Source organism: Nematostella vectensis, chromosome 6 (assembly GCF_932526225.1).
Source record: "Nematostella vectensis chromosome 6, jaNemVect1.1, whole genome shotgun sequence".
Lineage (NCBI taxonomy): Eukaryota > Metazoa > Cnidaria > Anthozoa > Actiniaria > Edwardsiidae > Nematostella > Nematostella vectensis.
The window spans coordinates 3,079,398-3,103,564 of record NC_064039.1 but is presented as its reverse complement, the minus strand read 5'-3'; the positions used below and the strand labels follow the sequence as shown (position 1 = coordinate 3,103,564).

Sequence of the window (24,167 nt, the reverse complement as noted above, 5' to 3'; positions counted from 1 at the left end):
TCAAACTTTGTCATTGCAATACTTTAGAGTGCACATAAATCTATTGTTGTTGTTTTTGAGCTGTAATGGCTAAACTGATTTACACAGATCAGTGGCGGATTCCCAAACCTCCCGCCATATTTTTTTGTCCTCCCGTTTTGAGATGTCCTGGATTGGATGAACTGCCACAATAGCTCAAATATAAGTTTCTTTATTCTTTCCAAAGTAGTTTCTTATTATCAGGGGATGCAGACGTGGGGATCTGGGCTCTACCCATATGCAAATTCTGTGTTTGGCGCGTGTATGGACCGATGAGAGCTTCGAGTCGGCCTGTCAGAGCTCCCAATACATATAGTCATATTCAATCACAATATCCACGTTATCTCAGCTGATAAACTACCCAGCCCGTCTAAATCCACATAGGCAAACCAAGACAGCTTTAACTAACCTTCAAGCAAAGATCGACCGAAAAGCAAGCAAACGAGATGGAAATGAAGCACTGTGTTTGAATTGTTGTACACCGAAGGAAGTTGATTGTGAAGGTTGTTGATTCTTCACTAAGCCGCCAAAACCGGCCACAAAGACTAGTTTCATTTGCTGAAAATGGATTTGGAAGAGTTAGCTAGGTACTGGGCAAGATTTCACATCTCCTTTTCATGGGATTATCCAGATGGCTTCGATTTACAAGCAGTACAGAAAGCTGTGTTTCACGTTGTTAGTGAAACTGACGCAAGGTAAAATGTTCATCTTATCAAAGATTACATTCGTGTACTTATTTGGCCTTGATTTTCATCTATTCTATTGTTGGAATGCTGTGTTTATTTGTACTAAACTTTTGAAAATGTGATTTTTCTCGATTCTTTACGAATCTCAATTTCTTTTCGTCGAAAGTTGTTTAAGAATTTCTCGTCCTTTGTTTCTTAAGATGACATGTAATTATTCTCGAGTATTGTAATTATCTTGAATATTTTGGTTAAAGAGTATAATCCATGCTTTAGACCATCTGGCATGCGAATTTATCGACAGCAATAAATGAAAGTAGCAATTAAAACTAGGCTAATTAGATTGGCGCTGTTGTTACGAAACTTCCTACAGGAAGGAAAGACTCTGTTACAAATACAATACCCATTCTACACCTTAGCGTGGAAAATCAACCTCTGGTCTCGAACGTTTGTATTTGGATTCCATTTATATATTATGTACCGAGCCTTGTTTTTTCAGGGCCAAGAATTTTCAGGTTTATTTTACCCCACAAAGGGTGGCCTATCTGATAACCTGTTGTACAGTGTTGGATAAATACACCACTGTTGTTGATGACAATGACACGATGTGGAAAAATATTTTCTTTGGCATTTGTTTGTTTTATTTCCAGAGGTTGTACCAGGCAACTCAGTATTTAGTTGATGTAGATAAAGTACACATAGCTTTAGTTTCTCTACTCTGATATAAAACAATTAATAGCAGCTTTTTTTGTGAATTTTTCTCAACAGTAGGTGGTCTTCAATGTATTCCATGTAATTTGTTTGGTACCTGCATACCAAAACATATGATTTGAGCTAATTTTAGAAAAAGATGCTTTTTTGTTTCTTCTTGCACTGATTTCAATTATTTGTACCAGACCACAATCTCATGCACTCAGTATTTCCAGTTTTCTACTTAACAATGTCTGCAGGCTTGTAACCAGGATTTTGAGCGGGGGGTTCAGTTATCCATAAAGCAGGCCATTTTCTCTTAGGTAGCTTGTCGTACCTCGTAGTGGTGCTTGATTTTCCTTAATTAGAATGGACCTTCTAGTCTAGTCTTCTGAACATTTTAATTCATTTTGAGTCGGTTTCCAACCATTTACCTACTGAAAATAGCATTCAGAGACTCAAGTGGTAGATACAGTACTGCTCACGAACATAGGGACACATAGGGCACGCTGTTTGCGAACAGATGCAAAATAAACTGTTTGACAAATGGTAACGTGTGATCCAGGGCTTAATAACAGCGAGAAGCCATTTATTTGAGAAAGACTTGTATTAGACAGAGAATTAGTTTGGGGAAGGAATGCCGATTGCTTGATATTTCTTGAAGATTTTCAAATGTGTGAAAACTGCTAGCGAATACTTTTGAACACTGGGAAGCCATTTATTTTACAAAGAACTTGTAAAATTGACCCTTACTTAAACACAAGCTATAAATCAACAAAAGGCTGAACAGGTATGTTAAACGTGGAACAGAGTAGTTGCGCGATGTTTCAAGCATAAGCCCTTCGTCGGAGGGCAAACGCTCGAAACCTCAGCGCAACTCTCCTCTGTTCCACAGAGGCATTTAACATACCTTTTCAACCTTGTGTTGATTTAAATCTTGTCTACACCATGGCTACGCAGACCATCTTTATTTACTACAGCTTGCCTGAAGTTTTTCTAGTTATATTACTTAAACACAGCAGATTCTGCACCTGCATGTGTAATTTCTTCAGTCCATCTGTAATCTTTTTTCAGCTCCCAGGAACAACTAGTGGTTGGTTGTGTGCAGTCTGCAGGGGCGGGGGTCATCCTCACCCGACCACGCCCAGAGACGGATGTTGTTCCCTGTGAGATGTCTTTCACTGCTCACCCAATGTCAGATGAGTTTAGTATCAAGAGCGTAGTGATTGTTTCAGAGGCCAGGAATGTGGAGTTGTATGTGGATGGAAGTTATGCCAAGACAGCCAAAGGAATCATGCTGACTATAAGGAAAGGGAGGTGAGAGATCTGGAGATTTAGACTTGGTTTTCCAATAGCCTTTATACATTTCATGAATTTGATAAGTTAGCAATGAGGTTTTTATGGAGTATAAAAGGAGAGAAACATAATTTTGATTATTTAAGCACCAAGCTTCCAATAACTCTCTTTAAAATGAGCTCCCTAACACACAAGCTATAAAATGAGCTCCCTAACACACAAGCTATAAAATGAGCTCCCTAACACACAAGCTATAAAATGAGCTCCCTAACACACAAGCTATGAAATGAGCTCCCTAACACACAAGCTATAAAATGAGCTCCCTAACACACAAGCTATAAAATGAGCTCCCTAACACACAAGCTATAAAATGAGCTCCCTAACACACAAGCTATAAAATGAGCTCCCTAACACACAAGCTATAAAATGAGCTCCCCAACACACAAGCTATAAAATAAGCTTGACTCTAGCACAAAAAAAAATATTTTTTTGATTGAAGTAATTTGAATAAGGTGGTATTCCTGGTAGACAGCCAAAAAGAGTGCATATATCCCTCCACTCACTCCAAGTTACACAATCACATGTGTTGCTCACACTCTTTTTGGCTGTCTACCAGGAATACCACCTTATTCAAATGACTTTTATACTACTATTGCATAAAAAAAAACTTATTTTTATTATTTTCTTTTTATACAAAAAAGGAATTTGGCCTGGTAAAACAAAGAAACTGAAACTGAAACTTTTGTTATTAAAAAATCTCCAAATGTTATACTTTTTGCATAATATCATTATCATAGTATATTATCATATAATTTTTGCATACAAATCCTAGCTCTATATCTGTAATATCTTACTTTATTTGTTTACGTACTTCACAGGAAGGTGTCACTCCTTGAGACTGAATTTGATCTGTCAGAGTATGTACACAGCAAATGCAAGTGTTTAGTTAAGGTATGTTCAAAAGGTAACACCCATGGACAAGGGGGTAAGGATTGTTTTTGTGACTTCCTAAGTTATCTAGTTATTAGTTAATTCCCAAAAAGGCAAAATATTATCTGTGATTGCTAGTATGCTCTGTAAATTACATGAAAAAGGTAAACCTTAAATAAGCTATTTTTTATAAGAATGTCTAGTTTTCAGTTGAGGCTGAGCCGTTCTTATTTTTGGGGCATGTTAAGGCTGAATATGTTCTTAACACATAGAATATAATTCCAAATGAATTATTAGGAAGAGAATTACACTAATGATCAATAGCAATAATAAGGTTGTTACTATGAGCACAATTTGATTGTGCATTTTAGAACACATCAGGACTATAAAAAGAATTTTTTTCTGCTATCTGAGCCTTCCATGTTCTTAGAAGGCTCATAAAATTTGGTGAAATCTCAGGCTGGGTGTTCTTTGGATATGTGTTACTCTTGTACAAGTATGTACTCATTTCAATTCAGATTTATTCTTTTTAAATTGATTTTATTTATGTTGAAGGTGTTTGTTAAGGGTATTTGCCATTGCAATTTAGGCTTTTTTTTCTTGTCCATTGAATCTCTGATCATTCTATTGAGGGAAATCTCTAGCTAGTGATTTTTCTTTCAGTTCCTTTCCTTCCCTAATGCTCATGCATTGAGATTGCAAACCATCGTTGTGAAGATTGCCAAGACTCCACCAGCAGGACCTGCTGCCATTCCACAGGTGATCTTTACCTCCCAGCTGTGCAGTAAACAATAATCTCTAATGCCATGCTCTGCACCATGAATAAACAATGAGTTGATTGACAAACCATGTGTCAAACATATAACTGAAACAAGGAATAAGCTATTTATCTTGATATGGCTTACAAAATAACTCGAGTTGTAAGTACTTTAGCTCATTGTGATGGTAAGAATATCCTATATGATCACCTGTTTTGTTTGTAATAATTAAAATATTTTCAGAAGATAAGGTCGGATATATACTATTGTAATTTTATATTTCTTGCATGAACCTTGCCAACAGCATTGTCTGTTCTTCTTTAGGATATTATCCCTGGAACCATAGATTTTGCAAGTGTGAAAGACTACATCAATTCATCAGGGAAAGAACTTACTCCAGAAGCACAGAAACTTTTAGCATCAATGGAACAAATGCAAATGGTAAAATAAATCTTAATTTTATGACAAAAGACAGCAAGCAAGCTGAAGGTCTTATGAACCAAGAAGTTATTGGCAAGAGATTTGCTTCACGTTTTAGTTTTTAAGATTATATAGTGGTAATATGTAGACAGTAAAATCAAAGCAACACATGGGTTAATTCATATTGCTTAAATAACATCTATTTATAAGGTAATTAAATAAGCTGCCCATTCAAGACAAGTCAGCCAAGTATACAGTAAACATGGTCTGTTTTGTTATATTAGGCACAAGCACTATCGACACAGGCAGTACAAATGCGCCATCCACGGCCTCGTTCCAGTAGCGTTGATGCACGTCGCAAGGGTCTTCAAGAGCAAGAGGGGGAACATTCACGGACTAGTGTAGCAAGCGATGGTCTCCTTCACCAGGCCATGATCAAGGCAAGGGAGATGGAGGAGGAAGAGATGATTAATCGAATGGGTAAGTCAGTTCAAAGAAAATGCACTTAAAGGATTCCAGGAATATTATGGCTGTACAATAATAGAATGCACTAGCTAGCTGACATTCATCTTACCCTTAAATTTCATCCTATTGAAATAAAGATTTTGAGGATAAAAATTTATATAATTAGTATAAAAATTTACATGATTATTTTTAGATATATTCCAATTAAATCTACAGTCTCCCAATGTTGAGTGAAAACACTAACGTTCAGCTGACAGGGCTCTTTAATTATATATTTTCTTTTAGATCATCGTAGCAGCCCAGATGAGAGTGATGGACTTGTTAACATGTTAGCAGGGCTAATGAATAGCAAAGGAAACCATGATATCCCATCTATCCCTAATGGCCACCTCACATCTAATGAAGACAGTGACCCTCAGGCCTTAGCTCAGGCCAGGTGGGAGGCCTACCTTCAGTCAAGGGTTCGCGCAGGGCAAAGTATCACAGATAACTCAAGGCCAGGCTCCTATGCATTCAGCACGAGTACTCCTAGTCTGCTGACAAGCCTACAGGGTCCAACCTCAGTCATTGATCACGCAGCACTAGACAATACAAGAGATCATTCACATCCACTTATTCTCAATGGGACTGGTAAAACAAATAAGGTCAACTCTGCTCCGGAGCTGCATGGCGCGAATACAAGGTGGGCATGTTATTTTGTAAAAGCTGCAAAAGAACTTGGATGGGTGTAAGGGTTTGCGGAGATGCGGTTTTGTCTTAATATTAGTGCGGTTTTTCGCTTTTTTTGTGTGGAGTTTTGCGGTTTTACAGTTTCTAAAAACAGAGTAGTTTTGAGTTTCTTTTTTGCGATCTTCTGTGTGGTTCTGCGTTTTTCGTGGCCCTCCCCCCCCTGAACTTGCTGTGGCTTACGTAACACTGGGAATGGCGTTCGCTAAAAGAGAAAAGACTAAAAAAATACAATTATTTTCCAAGAACACCAGGATGCTAATACTTTAATTTATGTAAGAAGGGAAGTGCTAGTCGGCAATGGAATGTTTTTTATCAGTAAATCTCTTTTGAAGATTGATTGTACTACTCCAAAAAACGTTTGGTCAAATTTATAGAATAAAACGTATGCGACGAATGCTTCCGTTTTCTTCATTATAATGTTTTCTTCTCTCTTACCCTATTGGCTGAAAAATATTTTTTAGATGTTTCCCTGTAAAAGAGGTAAAATAAATTTGCTTTCAGTTACATTTTTCCATAATTTTGGAATGTAAGCATTTCACAAATACTATAAGACACATTCCCCCTGATTCCAAGGTTGTAAAATCCTTGTTTTTTTGTTTTACATTTAATTACATTTTTTTGTCTTATATTATTCTCAGGTGTGCTGCGTGCGGTTGCCCTGGTTGCATTGCGGTTTATAACTCTATCGCGACCAACATCTATGCCGCAGAGGAACGGATTATGGCGCGTGTGGACGAAAAAATGCAGCAAATCCTTCAACACATCGACGCTCGCTTTGAAAAACTGGGCCAGTCTACATTACAACGACAAGAACAATTTCCCTCCCCAGGGGGGTATAGTGGACCAGGGAACCACAGGCGGAGTAAACCATCTAAAAGCGTAGGAGATACTTCGGTATAACTGGGAGTGAAGTGCTGATAATAGTTATTTCCTATAGGGGTGTGGTCGGGGTCAACAAGCCACCCAAAAGCGTATGAGGTCTTGTTGTTTATTGCTAAAGAATTCCCGTCCCCAAGGGTTTAGTGCCACTATACCAGGGGAACAAGTGAACCTGGTCGAGCCATCGATCTCAAATCGTAGGAGACGCCCCAGCATAGTTGGTTGTAAATCGCAAACTCCCACTTAGAGGGTAAGCGGACCTTGTACTAACTTGTGGAGTGATCGATATCTAATCGTAGGATACAGTTCCAGTATGGCTGAGGGAATGGTACCACCATTTAGATGTGTATGACGCTGAGAACAAGGATATAACGTAGAAAATCATGAAAAGCCGCATAAAACTTCTCAACAGATAACACAGTGGGATGTAGTCAACCGGTAGCAGCAGACCGATTTTAAGGATACTTATTTGTTAGGTATATCGGATTCTTAGGTTGAAAAAGCCTTTCCAATGTCTCGGTGCTACTCGAAGATGAAGGAGTCTACTTTCATTTTTTTTTTAGTTTCAAGTTTTTTATTTGACACATATTTACAATAAGTACATTAAACATATAATTAATTAGACAAATACATGGCGAGGAGGACCATAAAAACCACAAGGCTTATACGAGACAGTCCTCCCCATTTATAAGAAAGAATGCATAATATTAAGTCATGGCTAAATATAAATAAGGAGATTACATTTAGGCGACTTGCACTACTTCCTACACTCCTACTCAAGCCAAAGTCAAGTCACATAATCACGGGAATGGCTACGTCACGCCAAAGAGCAAAATAAGCCTTTCCGTAAGCGCCCAATTAGTTGCTTCTTCTTGCTGTTTTCTGCCGTAAAAGCCGGAGCTTTTCTTTCGATGTTTTTCGTTTGACTTAGCTAAGGAATAATAGAATGTAATACTATATGGTAAAAAGTACAAATGTATTCGACGACGAAGTCAATGGCGATTTCAATTGAATTATAGTGACAGTTATTCATTTCCCAGGGCCGCAATAGGGGTTATAGGGGTATGGGGTAGTGGGGGGTGGGGTGGGGCACGTTCCCCCCCAAAATTTAAGGAGATGACCAGGATGGGTATATGGCTATGTTTCTGTTTTGCGCCGCCCGCAATGTCCCCCAATGTTTCGAGGCTGCTACAGCTCTGTTTCCAGTAACTGCCATTCTCTTACACACAGAATTTATCTTGTTTGTTTGTTGTATCTTAACGACTAGATGAGGGAGAGGTTCACTCAAAATAGAAATGAATTAATATATGAAAATAAATATCTGAATATCAGGCGTCTGTTGAGCCTATGGTCAAGTCATCAGCTCTTACTGGTACCCTGCTAGTAGGGCTTTCTTCCTGTTTGTTTCTATCAGTTCACTTATCCGTGTCGCATTTCTGTCCTTTCAAGTTCTCTTGAGAACTCAAAAATAGCTCTTAAATACACAATGGTATTAGGGGCGAGGAGAATGAGGTTTTGTTTTTGGGATTTTCATGGTCTCCTTGCAAACCCTGTCGGATGGATAGTGTACTGTCAACCCAACTGCATCTATCAACACCACGCAGCAACATGTAACATGGTGTACAAACACAACATCTTCCAACACCTCGCAGCATCATGTAACAAGGTGTAAAAACATGACTACATCTTCCAACACCTAGCAGCATCATGTAACATGGTGTACAAACACGACAACATCTTCAAACACCACGCAGCATCATGTAACAAGGTGTAAAAACATGACTACATCTTCCAACACCTCGCAGCATCATGTTACATGGTGTACAAACACGACAACATCTTCCAACACCACGAAGCAACATGTAACAAAGTGTACAAACATGACTACATCTTCCAACACCTCGCAGGATCATGTAACATGGTGTACAAACACGAAAACATCTTTCAACACCACGAAGCAACATGTAACAAGGTGTACAAACAGAATAACATCAGCCAACACCACCCAGCATCATGTAACAAGGTGTACAAACAGAATAACATCAGCCAAAACCACGCAGCAGCATGTATCATGGTGTACAAACACGACGACATCTTCCAACACCACGCAGCAACATGTAACATGATGTACAAACACGACGACATTTTCTAACACCACGCAGCAACATGTAACATGGTGTACAAACACGACGACATCTTCCAGCACCACGCAGCAACATGTAACATGGTTGCTAGCGCCGCTTGTGACATTTTGAGCTCCCCCTACCAGTTTGTGAGAAGGATAACTATTGGAGAGGACATCCATTTGCTTAATTGAAATATTTATTTATTATCGTGTCTTCACACCCCTTTTTAAACAGCAGGTACTCGAGAGGTACCCAAACAATTTACGAGCAATGCCGACGACATGACGAACACCGTGAGTTTTTTTTTCAAATTCCGGTCAAGAGTTTTCTGAAAGGAAGTCGCGCAACAGTTTACCATACAGTTGAAGCTCTCATAAGCGACCACCTTGGGAACTGAGAATTGTGGTCGTTAACGGAGCTGGTCTTTTACGAGAGCTTCGACTGTATTTTTTTAGATCAATAAATGATCAAATTTCAAGGTACTTAAGTGGCTGCACAAGTACATCCATTATCTTAGCAGACAGAACACTCAGGTCGGCGTTGCCAAGCTCATCAAGCAAATTCACAGACGGCAGGAAAAAGTCATGGCAGTCACCATTCTTCATGCACTTATGTAAACCAGCCATCAGATCTAGGAAGCGTGCTGGTAGATTAGCCTCCGTCCAGTCAGAATCGCTCCAGTACTTACGGCTTGCCCACATAAGTATATTTTCCAGGTACTGAGGTCTGATCGCTTTGGGGTAGCTGAGGTCTACCTCGCAGAGCACTTTGACGATTCTAAGGCACTTTGCTTTGGCTTCATTGCCCTCGTGGTGTATCAATGCCCTTTGTCCGTTAAGAAATTTAATCTGCCACAAATCACTGTTTTTGGAGGGGGGTAAAGCGGCGAGATGAATGCCTTGTGTGACGATCTTTCGTTTCAGCTTTTCGCTCGGCCACCGTCTGGAACAAGTCTTGAGCCATGAAGCGCACTTGGGCCATAGCCGAGGGCACTCTATGGTGGGGATCAGATTTATGACGTAGGGTGTCGTCATAGCAACGTGTGGTGACGTCATAGTAGGTGAATTCAAGGCCTCTGGCACAGGAGACCTTTTCTTAAAGCTTACTTTCTTCTTTTGTTTTGTTTTGCTGTGTACTCTGTTGTTTGACTCATTGTTCATTCCAAAGTCCAGCGTAACCTCATGTGTCTGTGGTAAAACTACAGAATTCGCCCTTAAAACATCGACATGCGCTTTATTGACCAGCGTTGCAAACCTTCTAGATATTCTTTTCGCTGACAAATAGACATCTTCTTCACAGCTGGTGACGTAGTTCGCCAACAAACCAGGCTCTGAATTGTCCTTATGGTGTGCTGCTGACGTCACAGTATCCTCTTGTGATGTAATCACTGGCGTAAGGGATGACGTTCTTAGCAAATTCGACGCTTGCCGTTGCCTTTCTTCCGACAGCACTGTTGGTGATGACATCATTAGAGTTGTCATTGATGACGTCATAGGGAACGACTCCGGTGACGTCATTGCGTGAATAAGAGACGCCGGTACCGAAACCTCGCTGTCATATATGGACTCGACGTCTTCCATCGCTGATGACGTAATCATTTTTACCCGAGCATAACCCAAGGGTTCCTCAACTTCTTCGATGATGACGTCATCGGGAGATAAACTCGTTAGAACCAGGAAGACGTCAATCTCATTATGAGACTTGATTTCATAGAAACACGAGGGGCTCATGTGTCTGAACGCTAGCCCTTGGTCAGTACGCTGAACCTTATCCAGGACATGGTTCACCATAACTTCAATCTGGTTCATCGCCTGCTGAAAGTAAAGTCTCCGCAGACATACCACATTATCGCTGTAATTATTCAAAGCCGTCAGTAACTCAAGCCTTGAATGTCTGACGCCAAGATTAGGGACGCAAACCCATCCACTCTCATCATCCACCCTTGGTTTCCTATCTTTGTGATCTCGCTCGCTTTCGCTTGACAAGCTGCTCGTAGAGTGCCCAGGAGACAGAACAAGACCTCTGTTCTCCTTCCCTTGTGCATTCCCTCTTCTAGAAGAAAAGAAATTGGTTTTGTAAAGCCTATCTTTGTCCTTTCTGCTGATGTCGTCTTGTCGGCGCAGGAATTCCGACTCGGATGACTCAAATCCTTGATTCTGCATAACAATTCCAGAATTGATTTACACTGAAAAATATTCACACGCCTAATTTGATGATGTGGTTTCATTCATCTCTAGACCGTCGCTGAATTGTCGATTCTTCAGATGGCTCTATTCTTCATATCGAAATAATAACCAAAGTAGAAAGAGCTTAGAGTTCTTTGTGCCTCTCCTTTCCTTGAGTGTAATGTTTTAAGGTAGACCAATCGAACGAATTTTGCACTTCTCAATATTAAACAGATCGTTTGTTATCGATAAATAGGCGAATCGAAATATAGTAATCCAACCGCAAAATCGCTCATAAGCGTGTTCTTAAACTCTCTTGATTTCACAACCACAATGGTTTGTTCCCATCTGCTTATGGACTTCTCAGTGGCCAGGTTAGAGGGAAAGCGTCACAGTGCATAATATAAAAAAGATGTAGTCTAACGGTAATAATCATTTGATAATTGGCCAATCCTGCTGTTATTGCAGGGGTATTGAGAGATAATAGGAAATGGTAGGAAGCCTTCAGCTTCACTAAAAATATTGACTGCTACCTCGCATTTAAAAATCCCGTTTTCTCAAGTGTATGTTATTCAATTTCGGTTAATGAAAAAATAATGAGAAACAACGCATTTTTTGTTATCATGTGGCCAGACCTGGCAAGTATCCATTCAATTTAATTTACATACGTATTTAAAAAATACTTCAAGATTAAAAATGAAATAAAATATAATGATTATTTTTTCTTCCATATCTTGGATATGGTAGCTTTCAACACACCATTCCTAAAGTGATTTCTAGATATTTCGATTATCAAAGTCAATTATGGACGAAAAAGCATCTGTGAACATTTAGGCCAATGGAACGGACGGAAATGCACCAGTATTATTCCATTCGGGTTTTAAAAAGAGAATTTTACATTACTTTGCCAGTGATATTTTTTTCGTCGGAAATACATGTAATATGTAGTCTGTTTATAAGAATAAAGTGCATTAAAAAATATACAGAGTATATACTTCGTTCGTATGGTAAATTCCGAACATTGTGCAAATAAAAATGTAACCACTAAAAGTTAGGGAAAGTACTCGATGTGATGATGATGTGATGCAAACATTTGGTTAGGATCATATATACCCGTGTGGAGAGAGAAATTATAGAAATTATACAAATTATATTGGCTTTTAAGTTCTCAATTTTTTTAAGTTCGGTTATGTCACACGTGACTGACCTACAACCAACAGACCAAAGCAATAGTAACAACACGATAACAGCAAGAACAAAACAGCAACTAGTGACAACACCTCAAAACAAGAGCAAGAGCACTATTACCCTCCTGCGCAAAGCTGATGTGGAGCAAAGGAAACGAGCGAAACAGAAAGCTCTTCACAGAAGGGTATAGCAGTATCGTAAATAATAACAACAACTATGATAACAGTATTAATACAATTAAACAGCAGCAACAACTAAAACAGGCCAATGACCTCCTTAAAAACGACAACAACACAAAATAATATGAAACTAATCATGAAATGTATACTCTATTGGCTTAGGTAAGGGGCGTGTCCAGAGCGAGGGGTCCGAGGGGACCGGACCGTAGCTAGGGATGCGCCTTGCAAGGGGTGCGTGTTGCTAAGGAAGTGTGTTGCTAAGGGTTGGCTAGTTAAGGAGATGGCGCTCCTGGGTGGGCGTGTCTTAAAGGAGTGGTCAACACATAACCAAGTTATAATCCGCTAAGTAATTCACTCTACCATCATGATTGTTGAAAATTGTTTCAATTACGTGTTATATAAGAGTGGAATTGGCCTATCAAAATCTTCAATGCAAAAATATTTCAAATATTAAAATGGCGACTGTTGTTATTTTAAAAAAAAACACACACACATAGGAAGCCCATGATGTAATCGTCAGTTCAAAAAGCCGTGCTTTGTGAGTTTCCTGACAGTTTAAGAAACTCGACTGGGTTCTGAGTAAGTTTCTGCAGTTCTACCCTCGCTAGCTGTGCTGCATGTTTGTCTATATCATTGAAAAGGTTCAGATCAGGAATAAAGAAATCAGCCAAGTGTCTATCTCGCACGCACTTATCGAGTTCGTTGACAATGTCCAGAAATCGTTGACCAAATCTATCCTCATCCCAAAACGAAGCGACGGGGAACTTTTTAAAGAGATGCAACAATACATTCTCGAGATGATTCCCCGCGATCACTTCTTGCAGTGTTGAACTGTTCTCCAACAGAATTCTCATGACCATTGCGCATTTGTGTTTGCACCCTGTCTTATCGGCAAGAAGTCTTCTGATTGGCAGTAGAAAGGCGATCTGCCAATGGTTAGGCGATTTTGTGTGTGAGGAGCGACCAATGAGATGAATGCCGTCTGCTATCGCCGCTTGCTTCGTTGTCTTGTTTGGCCAATGGGACCCCTCGTTTTGCCACGCATGCGCAGAGTAAGTCCAGCGCCCAGGACAAGGGATTGTAGGTACCAAGACAACATGATAATTATCGCGGTCAGATAACACATTGAGTTTTAACGTTGTGGACTGCTGGCCAAAAGAATGCTCTAGATCGATTGAAAAATCATGAATATGTAAATCATGAAGTTTAACGATCTTGCTGATATGGTCTAGCAACTTTTCATTGATTAATTTTGAAGATAGATATTTTTTCCCCGAGTTGCTGCAAACACACCATTCGTACCAATCATTGCTGTTTACCTTGGCGACAGCAAATCCGGGCGGTGCTTGACCATCTTCTATCGACAGAGCTTTCTCCGAGGAGTCAAAACCTTGAACATTCAACAACACTTCGACTGTGTTGCTCGTTTTGACATCGAAAAACGTGGCTGAATTGATATGCTCGAAATCAAACATGTTATCGCGTTCTTTCAGAGCTTGTAGCAGATATTCTAAAACTGTTTTCACTTGCCCAAGCATTTTCTGGCGGCGGGCTGCAAAGCCGTCGTAGTGAGTTTTAAGGAACTGTTCCAGTGAATCTTTAAGTCTTCGGTCGGCCATTTTGAACGTTTGTGGTGAACTGCAATATAACGCTTATCTTAGAATTACACGTAGAATGTTTACCCAAACGAATTGCGTGATGTAACCCAGCGTCGTCGGAATTACGATTAACGCTAGAGCTCCTGCTTAGCGTATTTTGGCAAGCTCCAAGCGAGAGAGTCATTCATACTAATTATCGGTACCGAACCCCTAGCGATTGTTGAAACAATTAGATGTAAAATAAATCAATAAATTAGGTATGTGATGCTGTGACTTGATCGGACTATGATCTCAAGCGCAGACAGGCAGAAATTCAAGTGGCCCTCGTCATGATAGACATCAAACCCTTGTGGAGAAATGATATTTGATAAGATATTAATATGCATAAACTCGTAGAGCGTTTATTTTTAGCGAGCAGTCGCCTTTTAGTATTTCATTGCCAATAATTGAATGCAAAGGATCGGAAGCGACGGTCTTAATTCCACTCTCAAAAGTGTTGTGGGTTTGAAAACTTTTCATTCAGGCATGACAAAACTGTGTAGTTTTTTTTTATATAAAAACATGTTTTTTCCTGTCTTTATGTGAAATTATATCTTGGTAGCATTTCGTCGTATGCTCATTTTGCCTTGTGAAATATTTGCATAATTTGACTTGTTTTGATCTTTAATATTCATATAATACAATTGATATGTTATGAACCTTTGATTATTTCACATAATCAGGAATTATAATAAGGGCTCCCGTATGGTCCCTTCAATCAAATTAGGAAGCGCTCGATACTCTCGACTTTATTTTCTAGCCGCCGTGCTCGCCGGATTTTTGTGGGATGCTCGTTTGCTCATCTTTTGGATCTTTGATAAACGCTTCAAACCGACATATGTCTTCAACCGAAGACAGATCCTTGCCTTTTTGCTTTAAGCCTGGTTTCCATATGGTTGCGTCTGTCGTTTCGGTCGTATCTGCCGAGTGAAAAAAATATGTACGACAGATACGACCATATGGAAACATCAGACGCAACAGCCTGATGCGACAGACGCGACCCAACACGACAGATACGACTTGTCGCTTGAGATAGAATTGGTTCTATCCCATACGACAGATACGGCAGGAAATTGGCGTGATGCAACCGCATTTTGTAAATGGAAACCATTGCAAGCGACAAATACAACATAAACATATACCACAATGCACTTCGTTTCCAACATGGAGGCGGAGGAAGAAACACATGCGTGCTCTGTGTCGCTGTTTATGGAAGCTCTGCAGCGATTCGAATGCCTCTATAACAAATTTTTCAAAGAGAAGTTAGAGAAAATTGTTGGAAGAAGTTGGCAGATCAATTCCACATATCTGCCGACGAGGCGGAACGAAAATACAAGGACATCACCAGCCTGAGCTCCTCTCTTCTTCGGTATATTGCTCGTACCCGAAATCTGCGTGTTTTGCGTTCTCCTCTGTTGAACAGCCCGTTAAAGTAGATAACAAGCCAAAATGCTTTTCTCTCTCATTTATTGCCTCCATGTTTCTCATAAATGGCGCGTAAACAGATAAAGTATGAGCGACTGATACGACATATGGAGACCAGTAGTCGTATGAGTTGCATTGAGTTGTGTCTGCGCAGATGGTGGGCAAGTTCATACGACAAATACGACAGAAGCGACAGACGCAACCATATGGAAAGCAGGCTTTATGGCAACTTGTTGCGCACAAGAAACAAAGCTAAATATCAATGTGTACAAAATATCAATATGTACAAAATATTATATGTAGTAGTAGCAATTAATGGTCGTAGACATAAGGGGGGTGAGGGTGGTGTAGGGTTGGGAAGGTGTGAACCCTTTGCGGCTTGTAGTTAGAAGACTGTTAATGTCATTTATATAGTGGGTCTGTCCTCTAATATATGCACAGAAGATGCCACAGCATATCATGAACAAAAATCACGCAACTCGACTGCGTTTCGTTGCGTACGCTTTCGTTCACGGCACGCTGTTACGTCTTCTATTAGAGGACAGACACCCGCAAAAATGAGATCTAGTGACCTATTACCAGTTCTATGAAAGCCATTTTGGACTTAATTAAGGTCAGTGAATTACTATTCTGTACCCCACCACCAAGGCCGTTTTTCTCTAGCCACCCCTTTTGTATCCTGTCCTTATTTGCTGTGTTGCGCCGACATCCACAGGAATCCTGAAGCAGAGACGACCCATCAAACTGCATCCTGACCGTCATGCGCTTTTTCAGCCTCCACATAATTCATCGCGTGATGTGTGGGTACGAGACTGACGCTACGGGTCTCTGAGCATGGCGTGACGAAAAGGTCGCAAAAAGGGTGCTCTAAACACGTGTAATACAACACTGTACAAATACAATCAAATCTTTGGGGCTAAAGATGTAGGATAGTTTTGCGTTGTAAGGTTAGTGGCAAGCATTTGAGTCCACGCACAATAAAAACAACTGCACGATAGAATAATAAAGACAACTGCACGATAGAATAATAAAGACTGGTATGTAAAGCTGACACCCTGTTTACGCTTGTTATTGTTCATATCCTAATATTTGATGTATTGAATGTTTTGCCTGATCAAATTTGACGTATCCATGGTAAAAACAATAAGGACAAGCAAATCAAGCATAAGGAGCTTCCGAGTCGCTTTAGCTAAAGATCTGTTCCGTTTCCTTGTTCGTGATGGGGTCGGGCTTATCGAAACGCACAGTGGAGCCAGCACAAAGCACCACGAACTCTCCGCAAACCGTGCAAGCGGAGGAATTCACGGAGGACAAATCCCAACGAGTTGTGGTGGTGACTGGTTGTTCATCCGGCATTGGTCTGGCTCTAGCTGTGTTGCTCTCGCACGATGCGGACAAACGATTCAAGGTCTACGCGACTATGCGAAACTTGGGGAAGAAAGATGCTTTGCTGGAGAAATGTTCTGGCGTAGTCGAAGACTTGTTGAATATCAAAGAGCTTGATGTTTGCTCAGACGAGTCTGTCAAGGCTGTTGTTGCTGAAATCGTCGAGAAAGAAGGCCGAATTGATGTGTTAGGTTAGTTGATGATAAATACCGAGGAGCCATTTAGATAGACGGGGCGAATTGGTCACTGGGCACAAATGGGTCACCTCACTTCTTTCAATCCGCAAGCGGGGGCCTCTTTTACTTGATCGCACTTGGTTGGGTGGTAAGAGACCTTCTTCGTTGCCAGGGGCGCTTGTTTTTATTAGCGTCTATAGGAATAGCCCAGGCGGCACCGCAATGCGAGCACCGCACATTTGGATTACCGGTCAAACAACAATACGAGAATACTGCAATACTTTTATTGCTAGGGAGACACCGGTCTACGTCCATTATGTATCGATCGAAAGGCTTTAGTTTAGATACTGTATCCTTTCGCAACTGTTAAAGCCAATAAGTGGGTATTGTGTGATTCAAGAACCCACCCTCTTCCTTACAACGGAGGAAATTTGAAATCTATTTGGAATCTTTTTCCAACTGTGTTAGGAGGTGGTGCAGAGGGATTTCAGGAATCATATTGCAAACATTGATACTATTATCACAGCATAGGCACTTCTATTTCCCACTTATGAACCACACACTTAGTCTTGTAATTAAATTCCCAAGCCTATAATTCGGTATTCTTCTATTTTTGTTTGACAGGTACTCCAAATGTTTGCAATACATTGTCTTCACTAGACTAATTTATCACCATGAAATCTTTATTGCTGTGCGATTAACGGCATATTATTTTTCGTTCCAGTAAATAACGCTGGCATTGGTTTATTTTGTGTCCCTGAATGTGCTACCACTGACGCCATTAACAAAGTATTCGAACCAAACGTGTACGGCCTAATGCGCATGACAAATGCCGTTATACCGCATATGAAGAAACAGCGAGCAGGTCACGTGGTCAATATTGGAAGTGTACTGGGGATTGTGGGAACGCCCTTTAGCGAGATCTACTGCGCATCAAAGTTCGCTGTTGAGGGTTATGCGGAGGCTATGGCGCCTGTACTCGGCAAGTTTAACATCAAGTAAGTTGAGTCAGCATTTCAGCCTTGGTAGTGTATTAATATTCTCAATAGAACTTTTTTTATGAGTTTGCTCTCTCTTGTTTGGCGTACGTCTGTAATAGCAAGAAATGACAGACTTGCCTTTCCCCTTGTTCATACGAGCGTACACCAAGAAAGGGACTGCAGAAAATCGAAAGCCAATCAGATCGCGCAATACAGACTCACTTACGACTTGTTTTCAACGACTTACGCTTGTTAAGTAAGGGACTGCAAAGAACCGGAGTCGAATAAACTGCGCGTAACACTGAACTGATTGACTTACTCTATTGCTATTACTGGTGTGTGCCATAAAGGGTATACAGAAAACCTGAGCCAAGCAAACCGAGGAACTCGCATTTACCTTGTTCAAGAATGGCGGCCAATAAAGAAAACCTTCCCGAACGAAACGTCGTCAATAGGGGACTTGCGCTAAGAGATCGCTTGACCTTTTTGGTTGAAAAATTCAAAACGAAATAATAACAGAAATGACTGCGCCCGTCACACCAGAGAACGACGAAAAATTAAAATCATCAAATGAAGCTAAACCCCTTCTGAAAAAAAATCTGGCTTTTTTCGTAAGCGCTGAATAAGTTGATTTTTGTTGCTGTTATTTTGCCGCTAAAAGGCTGAGCGCGCGCTAGTTTGCCACCCAAACAGTCACGTGATCTCTTAGGGAAAGTCCCCTATTCTCCAGGGGTATCTTCCCCTCGCCTCCAATCCCCCATTTTCCCCTTTCCTCTTTCCCTAGTTTCGTGACAGTAAAAGTGACTTCGTTGGAAACGGAGAACAAACGCTAGCATTTATAAGCAAACCGTCCACATGGTCTAATCTCTTTCTCATTTTTTAAATTCCAGAACCACAATCATAGAACCAGGTCCCGTCGCCACTAACTTCGCGTCCAACGCCAAAGCCATTCGGGATGAGGTAGACATCTCCGGCACAGACGAGCAAACCCAAGCGCTACTCAAATCAGCGCTCACGAAGATGTATCACTCGCTTACTAACTATGGACAGACCCCTGAAGAAATAGCGGAGCTCACAAAGAAGGCTTTGCTTCTGAAGCGGCCGCCGCTAAGACTACAGACCAATAGCAAGTACAGACCTGACCAAGTCGCTGCGAAACTCTCGGATCCCTCGGGCAATAAGATCGTGGAGCTGAGTACAAGCTTCTTCTTTCCTGAACAGTAGAGTGAGCTAGCGTAACACCAGCGTGACAGGGCTTTCCTTGGGATATGTACTTGAACAGCCTAGACCCTATCCTTTGGTTTTTCGGGTTTCCTGTGGTTGATGACATGACGTCACCCGAAGCCTATTCCATGTTTTCTTGGTTGGCTCTCCTCAGTCTTCCTGACCCACGGCCTCGACTGCTACTTTGAATATTGAAGCTACAATATATCAAATAATCCGACAGGCTTGAGAGCAGGTCAATCAAGCTTGCGAAGGACATGGAAAAATACTACATTAAAAAATATGTTGTAAGCAAAAACCCTGAATAGACATTTCTACTATCGGAGGATACTCTCGAGCTCGTCATACATCTAATAAATTCGGAAAAATATAGATAAAAGTCATGCGATCAGTTTATATATCATCTTTGTATTTACAATAATCAATAATCACCAAAATTGCTCAGGCAACTTTTTAAAATGCCACTAAACGACCAATTTCGATACTTCCTGGGAAACCCATTTTTTAAAATCGTGAGTGAAACGATACCTCCTTACCCTTGGTACCAGAGGCTCCGCGCTTCGCGGCGACAACAATTTGGTTGTCGAGGATGATTCAAGGATATGATCCTTGCTTAATTTACCTCCACAATCCTTGCTCAAGCGCCACCCCTAGCGTGACGAGTCCAGAACGGCTGCAGGGTTCGTGGTGTTAACTTCGGCGAGGTACATACACGCCTGGAGACCCATTGGTCTTTGCGGCCGAAGAACGAAAGCGCTGGAGCCTGAGCACGACAAAGAAAGAACAATAGCCAATGAGAAAAATTAGCGGCACGTCCCCGTATAGCCTATATAAGGGATTATCCCCCCGGGGGGCCTACAGGCTGCGTACGCCCTTGATAGTTGACATTTAAAAAAAAAAAACAGGTTCAGGTTATCTTTGACCTACAAGAAAACCCAGGAGAGTTGGTGGTTGGTTGCGCAAATTTAAAAAGCTTATTAGATCAATAATGTACACAATGAAAATTAACATTTAGACAGAGCGGGGTTGCTCCATGCACGGACTCAATTCCCAAAGGTGGAGTTGAATTGTAAAATTTTCGTAGCTCGGAGTTTCAGTGTGAGCACACTGCGAGAATGGAGGTTACTGAAAGCGAATAAGAGCGGCTTATTTTTATTACGCCAAATATCTATTTCCAAGAACTGTAATGTCGACGACAATGAACAAGAAGAACGAGTGAGAAGACGCCCCAGATAGCCACACCACAGCCTAACTTTGCTGGTGGAATAATTTACCACAATTGCACATAAAAATTTGGCTGAACTTATTGTTGAATTTTGAAGGCTACAAATACAAATTTTATTTGACCTTGGGTAGTAATATTGAAAGCTGTTCCAGCAAATACTTCTCTCGCCATCTCCTCGTCCCCGGGCTTCACATTAAGCCAGCATTTTTTTGCAGGCTTATTGGGAGGTACGGAAGCTCATAGTGGTGCACGGTAAGCACCCGTGTGGGAGAGGGAGGTTATAACAACAACAACAATAACAACAACAATAATAACAACAACAACAATAACAACAACAATAACAATAACAACAACAATAACAATAATAACAACAACAACAATAACAATAATAATAACAATAACAATAACAATAACAATAACAACAACAACAATAACAACAACAATAATAATAACAACAACAATAACAATAACAATTACAACAAAAATAACAACAACAACAACAATAACAATCATCATCATCATCATCATCATCATCATCATCACCATCATCACCATCATCACCATCATCATCATCATCATCATCATCATCACCATCATCATCATCATCATCATCAATAACAATAACAATAACAATAGCAATAGCAATAGCACATATATATATATTTTTATTAGTAGTATTATTATTATAGTTTTTTCTTACTGGTATCGGCATTATTATAATATGTGATAACTTTATTGTAACTTACTTAAACAACTCAATTTACAATTTTAGAATTACTAAATATTTCTTTTATAAATGATTTTTTTTTATTCATTAGAATTTGATTATTTACAAAATTGAGCTATACTATTAAAAATCGTGATTAAAAAAAAATACAAAAATACATTAAAAAATATTTGCTCTCTGTTTCTGAATTTCAAAGTCATTGTCATATATATTTACATGTGCTCGCCTTGGGCTCCTTGAACCACGTAGACACAGAAGGGCAGGTCTTAAAATGGCGAACGAAACTTTTGCACGGATCCAGGACACGGTTGTTGAGTATAATTCTCCCTTCTTCTCGGCAATGAGCTCCGCTAGCCTGGAGTGAAACTGTTGGCATTCGCTTGCCATTCCCCCTGTCGAGCCAAACACTAATGGCGTGAAAGTGGCCTGCTCTACTTCTAACACTCTAGTAGCGTACTGACGCTTCTTTTCTGTTTCATGTTGCCTAAATATCTGGTCGATGTTCATGTCTCTATAGGATTCAGCATTAGCATGGCAAACTCGTACATCAAAAAATGCCTGCCTCTGCCTCTCCCAGAAACCTCTTGCTACAATGTCCAGTCGTGCGTCTCGAGCGGTGTGAGCTCCCCTGTTAAGCTCTTCTCCCGTGATGTCCTGTAGAACAGGCTCCGTTTGCACATCTTTACACACCAGACTCAGCAATTCCGCCTCCAAATCCCTCAGCTCGTTGTGGCGTTGGATTACAAACCCGCCTCTCTTGCAAATCATTGCGTGATCTGCGTCGGATGTGTCCCCGCAAACGCAGATAGATGGTGTCTCGGGGATCTCCCAGTCGTATCTCAATCCTAGAGCGTCTCTGAATTCTCGTTTGTTGAGATCAAAGCTCATCAATCTTAATGGCAGAACGGTAAGCCAGCTTGAAGCCCCTTCCTGAGTAGCAAGGTCCACTGCTCTTAGCATATTAACAGGTAAAGAGCTTTTCACCTCCGCGTATCTAGACTTCAGGTACTCGTTCTTCTCTCTGCGCGCCTCTTGCTGTGCTTCTTGTACGGCATCGTCACACGGCAGCTCATGCGTTTGCTGTTTTATCTGTTCTGCAAGCGGGCCACAGACCTATGTTGAAGCTGTAAATTCGAGAGAAGCCTCATCAGCGGGATTTGTTATACCCAGGCCTCCAAACCTCACTGGCAAGGCGAGGAGATCACGTTCTGCCTGAGTACACGTGCGCCCTGTTAGAGAGGGTATCAAGGTGTCTGATATGGCACGTTCTAGAGGCAACAATAGATCCTCTATATCCGGCAGAGTTCTCAAAAAATACGTCCAACGGTGCTTCAAGCCAAACGTATACGCTGCGTAGGAGGCTTGAGGTTGCGAAATTGCAAATTCAGCGAGTTTTGTCACCTGCCCCACCCACTCATCAACTTTGCTATCCACGTACTGTTCAAGATGGGGCCTGGAACCGAGCGCCGCTCCAAGATGCTTGCGACCTTCCGTAGTGATATTGATTCCAGTTCCTTCAAAGATTTTCCTTGCAGATTCCTCTTTCTCGGGCTTAGTTACGAGCCAACACTTCACAGCATTAGGAAAATATCCTAAATCCGGTCCCGAACTTTGAAGGGTATCCCACCAGTGCCTGACGTCATCCAGTGACCCACATCCTGTCGCATCATCTGCGAACCAGCATTTGTTGACTTGAGTTGCTGCTTGTAGGCGGGATACGAGTGGTTGTAAGCTGAGGGCATACATGCTCATTGCGAGCGGATCACCTTGAGTTGTGCCCTCAGCTGATACAAGCTCCTTGCCTCCCGCTACAGACAGCCGTGCTGGTAGGCGGTAGGTGTTAATTACAAAAGGGGCCAGCGTTGGGCACAAGACCCGAATATTATGAAGGGCGGCAGCTCGGTTGACCGAGTTAAAGGCGTTTGAAGCATCTATTAACATCACCGCATCTGTCTGTTCATGTTGGAATAGATTATATACTGCATGGACCGCACCCTCACTCCCCGATTTTTGCCCGGCGCACACCTGAAGCGAGCCACTCGACTCCACTATGTCTTGCTTGAGCACCTTCGTTACGCACTTGCCAATGATTCTTCTCAACACTTCTCCTACACCTATTGGTCGCACCTCACTTTACCCTTTATCTAGTGGGATAAGGTGACTCGCTAGTATCGGTTCGATAGTCATAGGATCGATGTACTCTGTGCATAAACGACGGGTAAGCAAGGCGGGTGCGTCGCACAGGTCCGAGCTTGATTTCTTGAATGATTTGCTGGCGAGGATTCTTTGAAAACCGTGCGCGTCTACATTAGATGGTCCTCCAGCGCCCTTAGTTCTCAATGCTGCCTCTCTTATCATTCCCCCTGTGATCTCACTATAGATAGTTCTCAATGCTGCCTCTCTTATCATTCCCCCTGTGATCTCACTATAGATTGACTCGTGTACATCTTCTGCTGGGCCAAACAACAGGGATCCCAACTTAGCAGGTTGTGCATTAGGATGTTTCTCCTGTAGCTGCCTCATTACGTCGTCCGTCAAGGATAAGACACCTCCGTAATCACTTTTAGTGAGATAACGCAAGGCTGAGTTTATTTGCTCTTCCATAACGAGCTTCGCAAACAGTTTTGCTGTGTTCTGGGGAGCATCCTTTTTTCGGTGGAACTGCACAAGACGCCTTTGTATAGTCCTGACCTCTCGAATAAGCTCCTCAATGTTCCCGTTTTTCCAAAGGGCTAGCCTTTTTCCAAGGCATTCTTGGTGATCCTTAGACTTCGATGTTTTACTAGGTTTTTGGAGACCTATCGCCAGGAGAACAAAGAAAGCTTTCAGTGCTATGTGTTGGCATTCCTACCTATTGTTCC

The 24,167-nt window shown here is 41.2% G+C and overlaps 5 protein-coding genes across 5 annotated transcripts; 2 read left to right on the top strand and 3 right to left on the bottom strand.

Moving 5' to 3' along the window:
• Positions 1 to 259: 259 nt before the first annotated feature.
• On the top strand, positions 260 to 8,201 carry LOC5514667. Its single transcript, XM_032384226.2, has 8 exons — positions 260 to 713; positions 2,466 to 2,708; positions 3,566 to 3,638; positions 4,281 to 4,376; positions 4,700 to 4,816; positions 5,080 to 5,275; positions 5,546 to 5,942; positions 6,628 to 8,201. Exons 1-8 carry the CDS (start codon positions 583 to 585, stop codon positions 6,887 to 6,889), a joined length of 1,515 nt encoding a protein of 504 aa, XP_032240117.2. The 5' UTR covers positions 260 to 582; the 3' UTR covers positions 6,890 to 8,201.
• A 971-nt stretch (positions 8,202 to 9,172) lies between these two features.
• Positions 9,173 to 12,159, bottom strand: LOC5514666. Its single transcript, XM_001634724.3, has one exon. It carries the CDS (start codon positions 11,154 to 11,156, stop codon positions 9,462 to 9,464), a length of 1,695 nt encoding a protein of 564 aa, XP_001634774.2. The 5' UTR covers positions 11,157 to 12,159; the 3' UTR covers positions 9,173 to 9,461.
• An 861-nt stretch (positions 12,160 to 13,020) lies between these two features.
• On the bottom strand, positions 13,021 to 14,665 carry LOC5514611 (protein mab-21-like 3). Its single transcript, XM_001634723.3, has one exon. The coding sequence runs from the start codon at positions 14,143 to 14,145 to the stop codon at positions 13,048 to 13,050; it is 1,098 nt and encodes a 365-aa protein (XP_001634773.2). The 5' UTR covers positions 14,146 to 14,665; the 3' UTR covers positions 13,021 to 13,047.
• A 250-nt stretch (positions 14,666 to 14,915) lies between these two features.
• LOC5514610 (retinol dehydrogenase 8) lies at positions 14,916 to 19,803 on the top strand. Its single transcript, XM_001634790.3, has 3 exons — positions 14,916 to 17,165; positions 17,875 to 18,148; positions 19,021 to 19,803. Exons 1-3 carry the CDS (start codon positions 16,808 to 16,810, stop codon positions 19,352 to 19,354), a joined length of 966 nt encoding a protein of 321 aa, XP_001634840.2. The 5' UTR covers positions 14,916 to 16,807; the 3' UTR covers positions 19,355 to 19,803.
• Positions 19,804 to 21,465: 1,662 nt separating this feature from the next.
• Positions 21,466 to 23,247, bottom strand: LOC5514665. The gene is made up of 2 exons (XM_048728909.1): positions 22,473 to 23,247; positions 21,466 to 22,400 (listed from the first exon to the last, which is right to left on the bottom strand). Exons 1-2 carry the CDS (start codon positions 23,245 to 23,247, stop codon positions 21,466 to 21,468), a joined length of 1,710 nt encoding a protein of 569 aa, XP_048584866.1.
• Between the last annotated feature and the right edge of the window lie 920 nt (positions 23,248 to 24,167).

Coding starts and splice junctions, on each gene's coding strand:
- LOC5514610 (XM_001634790.3), top strand. CDS start 16,808: ATGGGGTCGGGCTTATCGAAACGCACAGTGGAGCCAGCACAAAGCACC. Junction 17,166..17,874: donor AGGCCGAATTGATGTGTTAG/GTTAGTTGATGA, acceptor TTTTCGTTCCAG/TAAATAACGCTGGCATTGGT. Junction 18,149..19,020: donor CTCGGCAAGTTTAACATCAA/GTAAGTTGAGTC, acceptor TTTAAATTCCAG/AACCACAATCATAGAACCAG.
- LOC5514611 (XM_001634723.3), bottom strand. CDS start 14,145: ATGGCCGACCGAAGACTTAAAGATTCACTGGAACAGTTCCTTAAAACT.
- LOC5514665 (XM_048728909.1), bottom strand. CDS start 23,247: ATGTTAATAGATGCTTCAAACGCCTTTAACTCGGTCAACCGAGCTGCC. Junction 22,401..22,472: donor AGTGAGGTTTGGAGGCCTGG/GTATAACAAATC, acceptor GCCCGCTTGCAG/AACAGATAAAACAGCAAACG.
- LOC5514666 (XM_001634724.3), bottom strand. CDS start 11,156: ATGCAGAATCAAGGATTTGAGTCATCCGAGTCGGAATTCCTGCGCCGA.
- LOC5514667 (XM_032384226.2), top strand. CDS start 583: ATGGATTTGGAAGAGTTAGCTAGGTACTGGGCAAGATTTCACATCTCC. Junction 2,709..3,565: donor CTGACTATAAGGAAAGGGAG/GTGAGAGATCTG, acceptor CGTACTTCACAG/GAAGGTGTCACTCCTTGAGA. Junction 4,817..5,079: donor CAATGGAACAAATGCAAATG/GTAAAATAAATC, acceptor TTGTTATATTAG/GCACAAGCACTATCGACACA.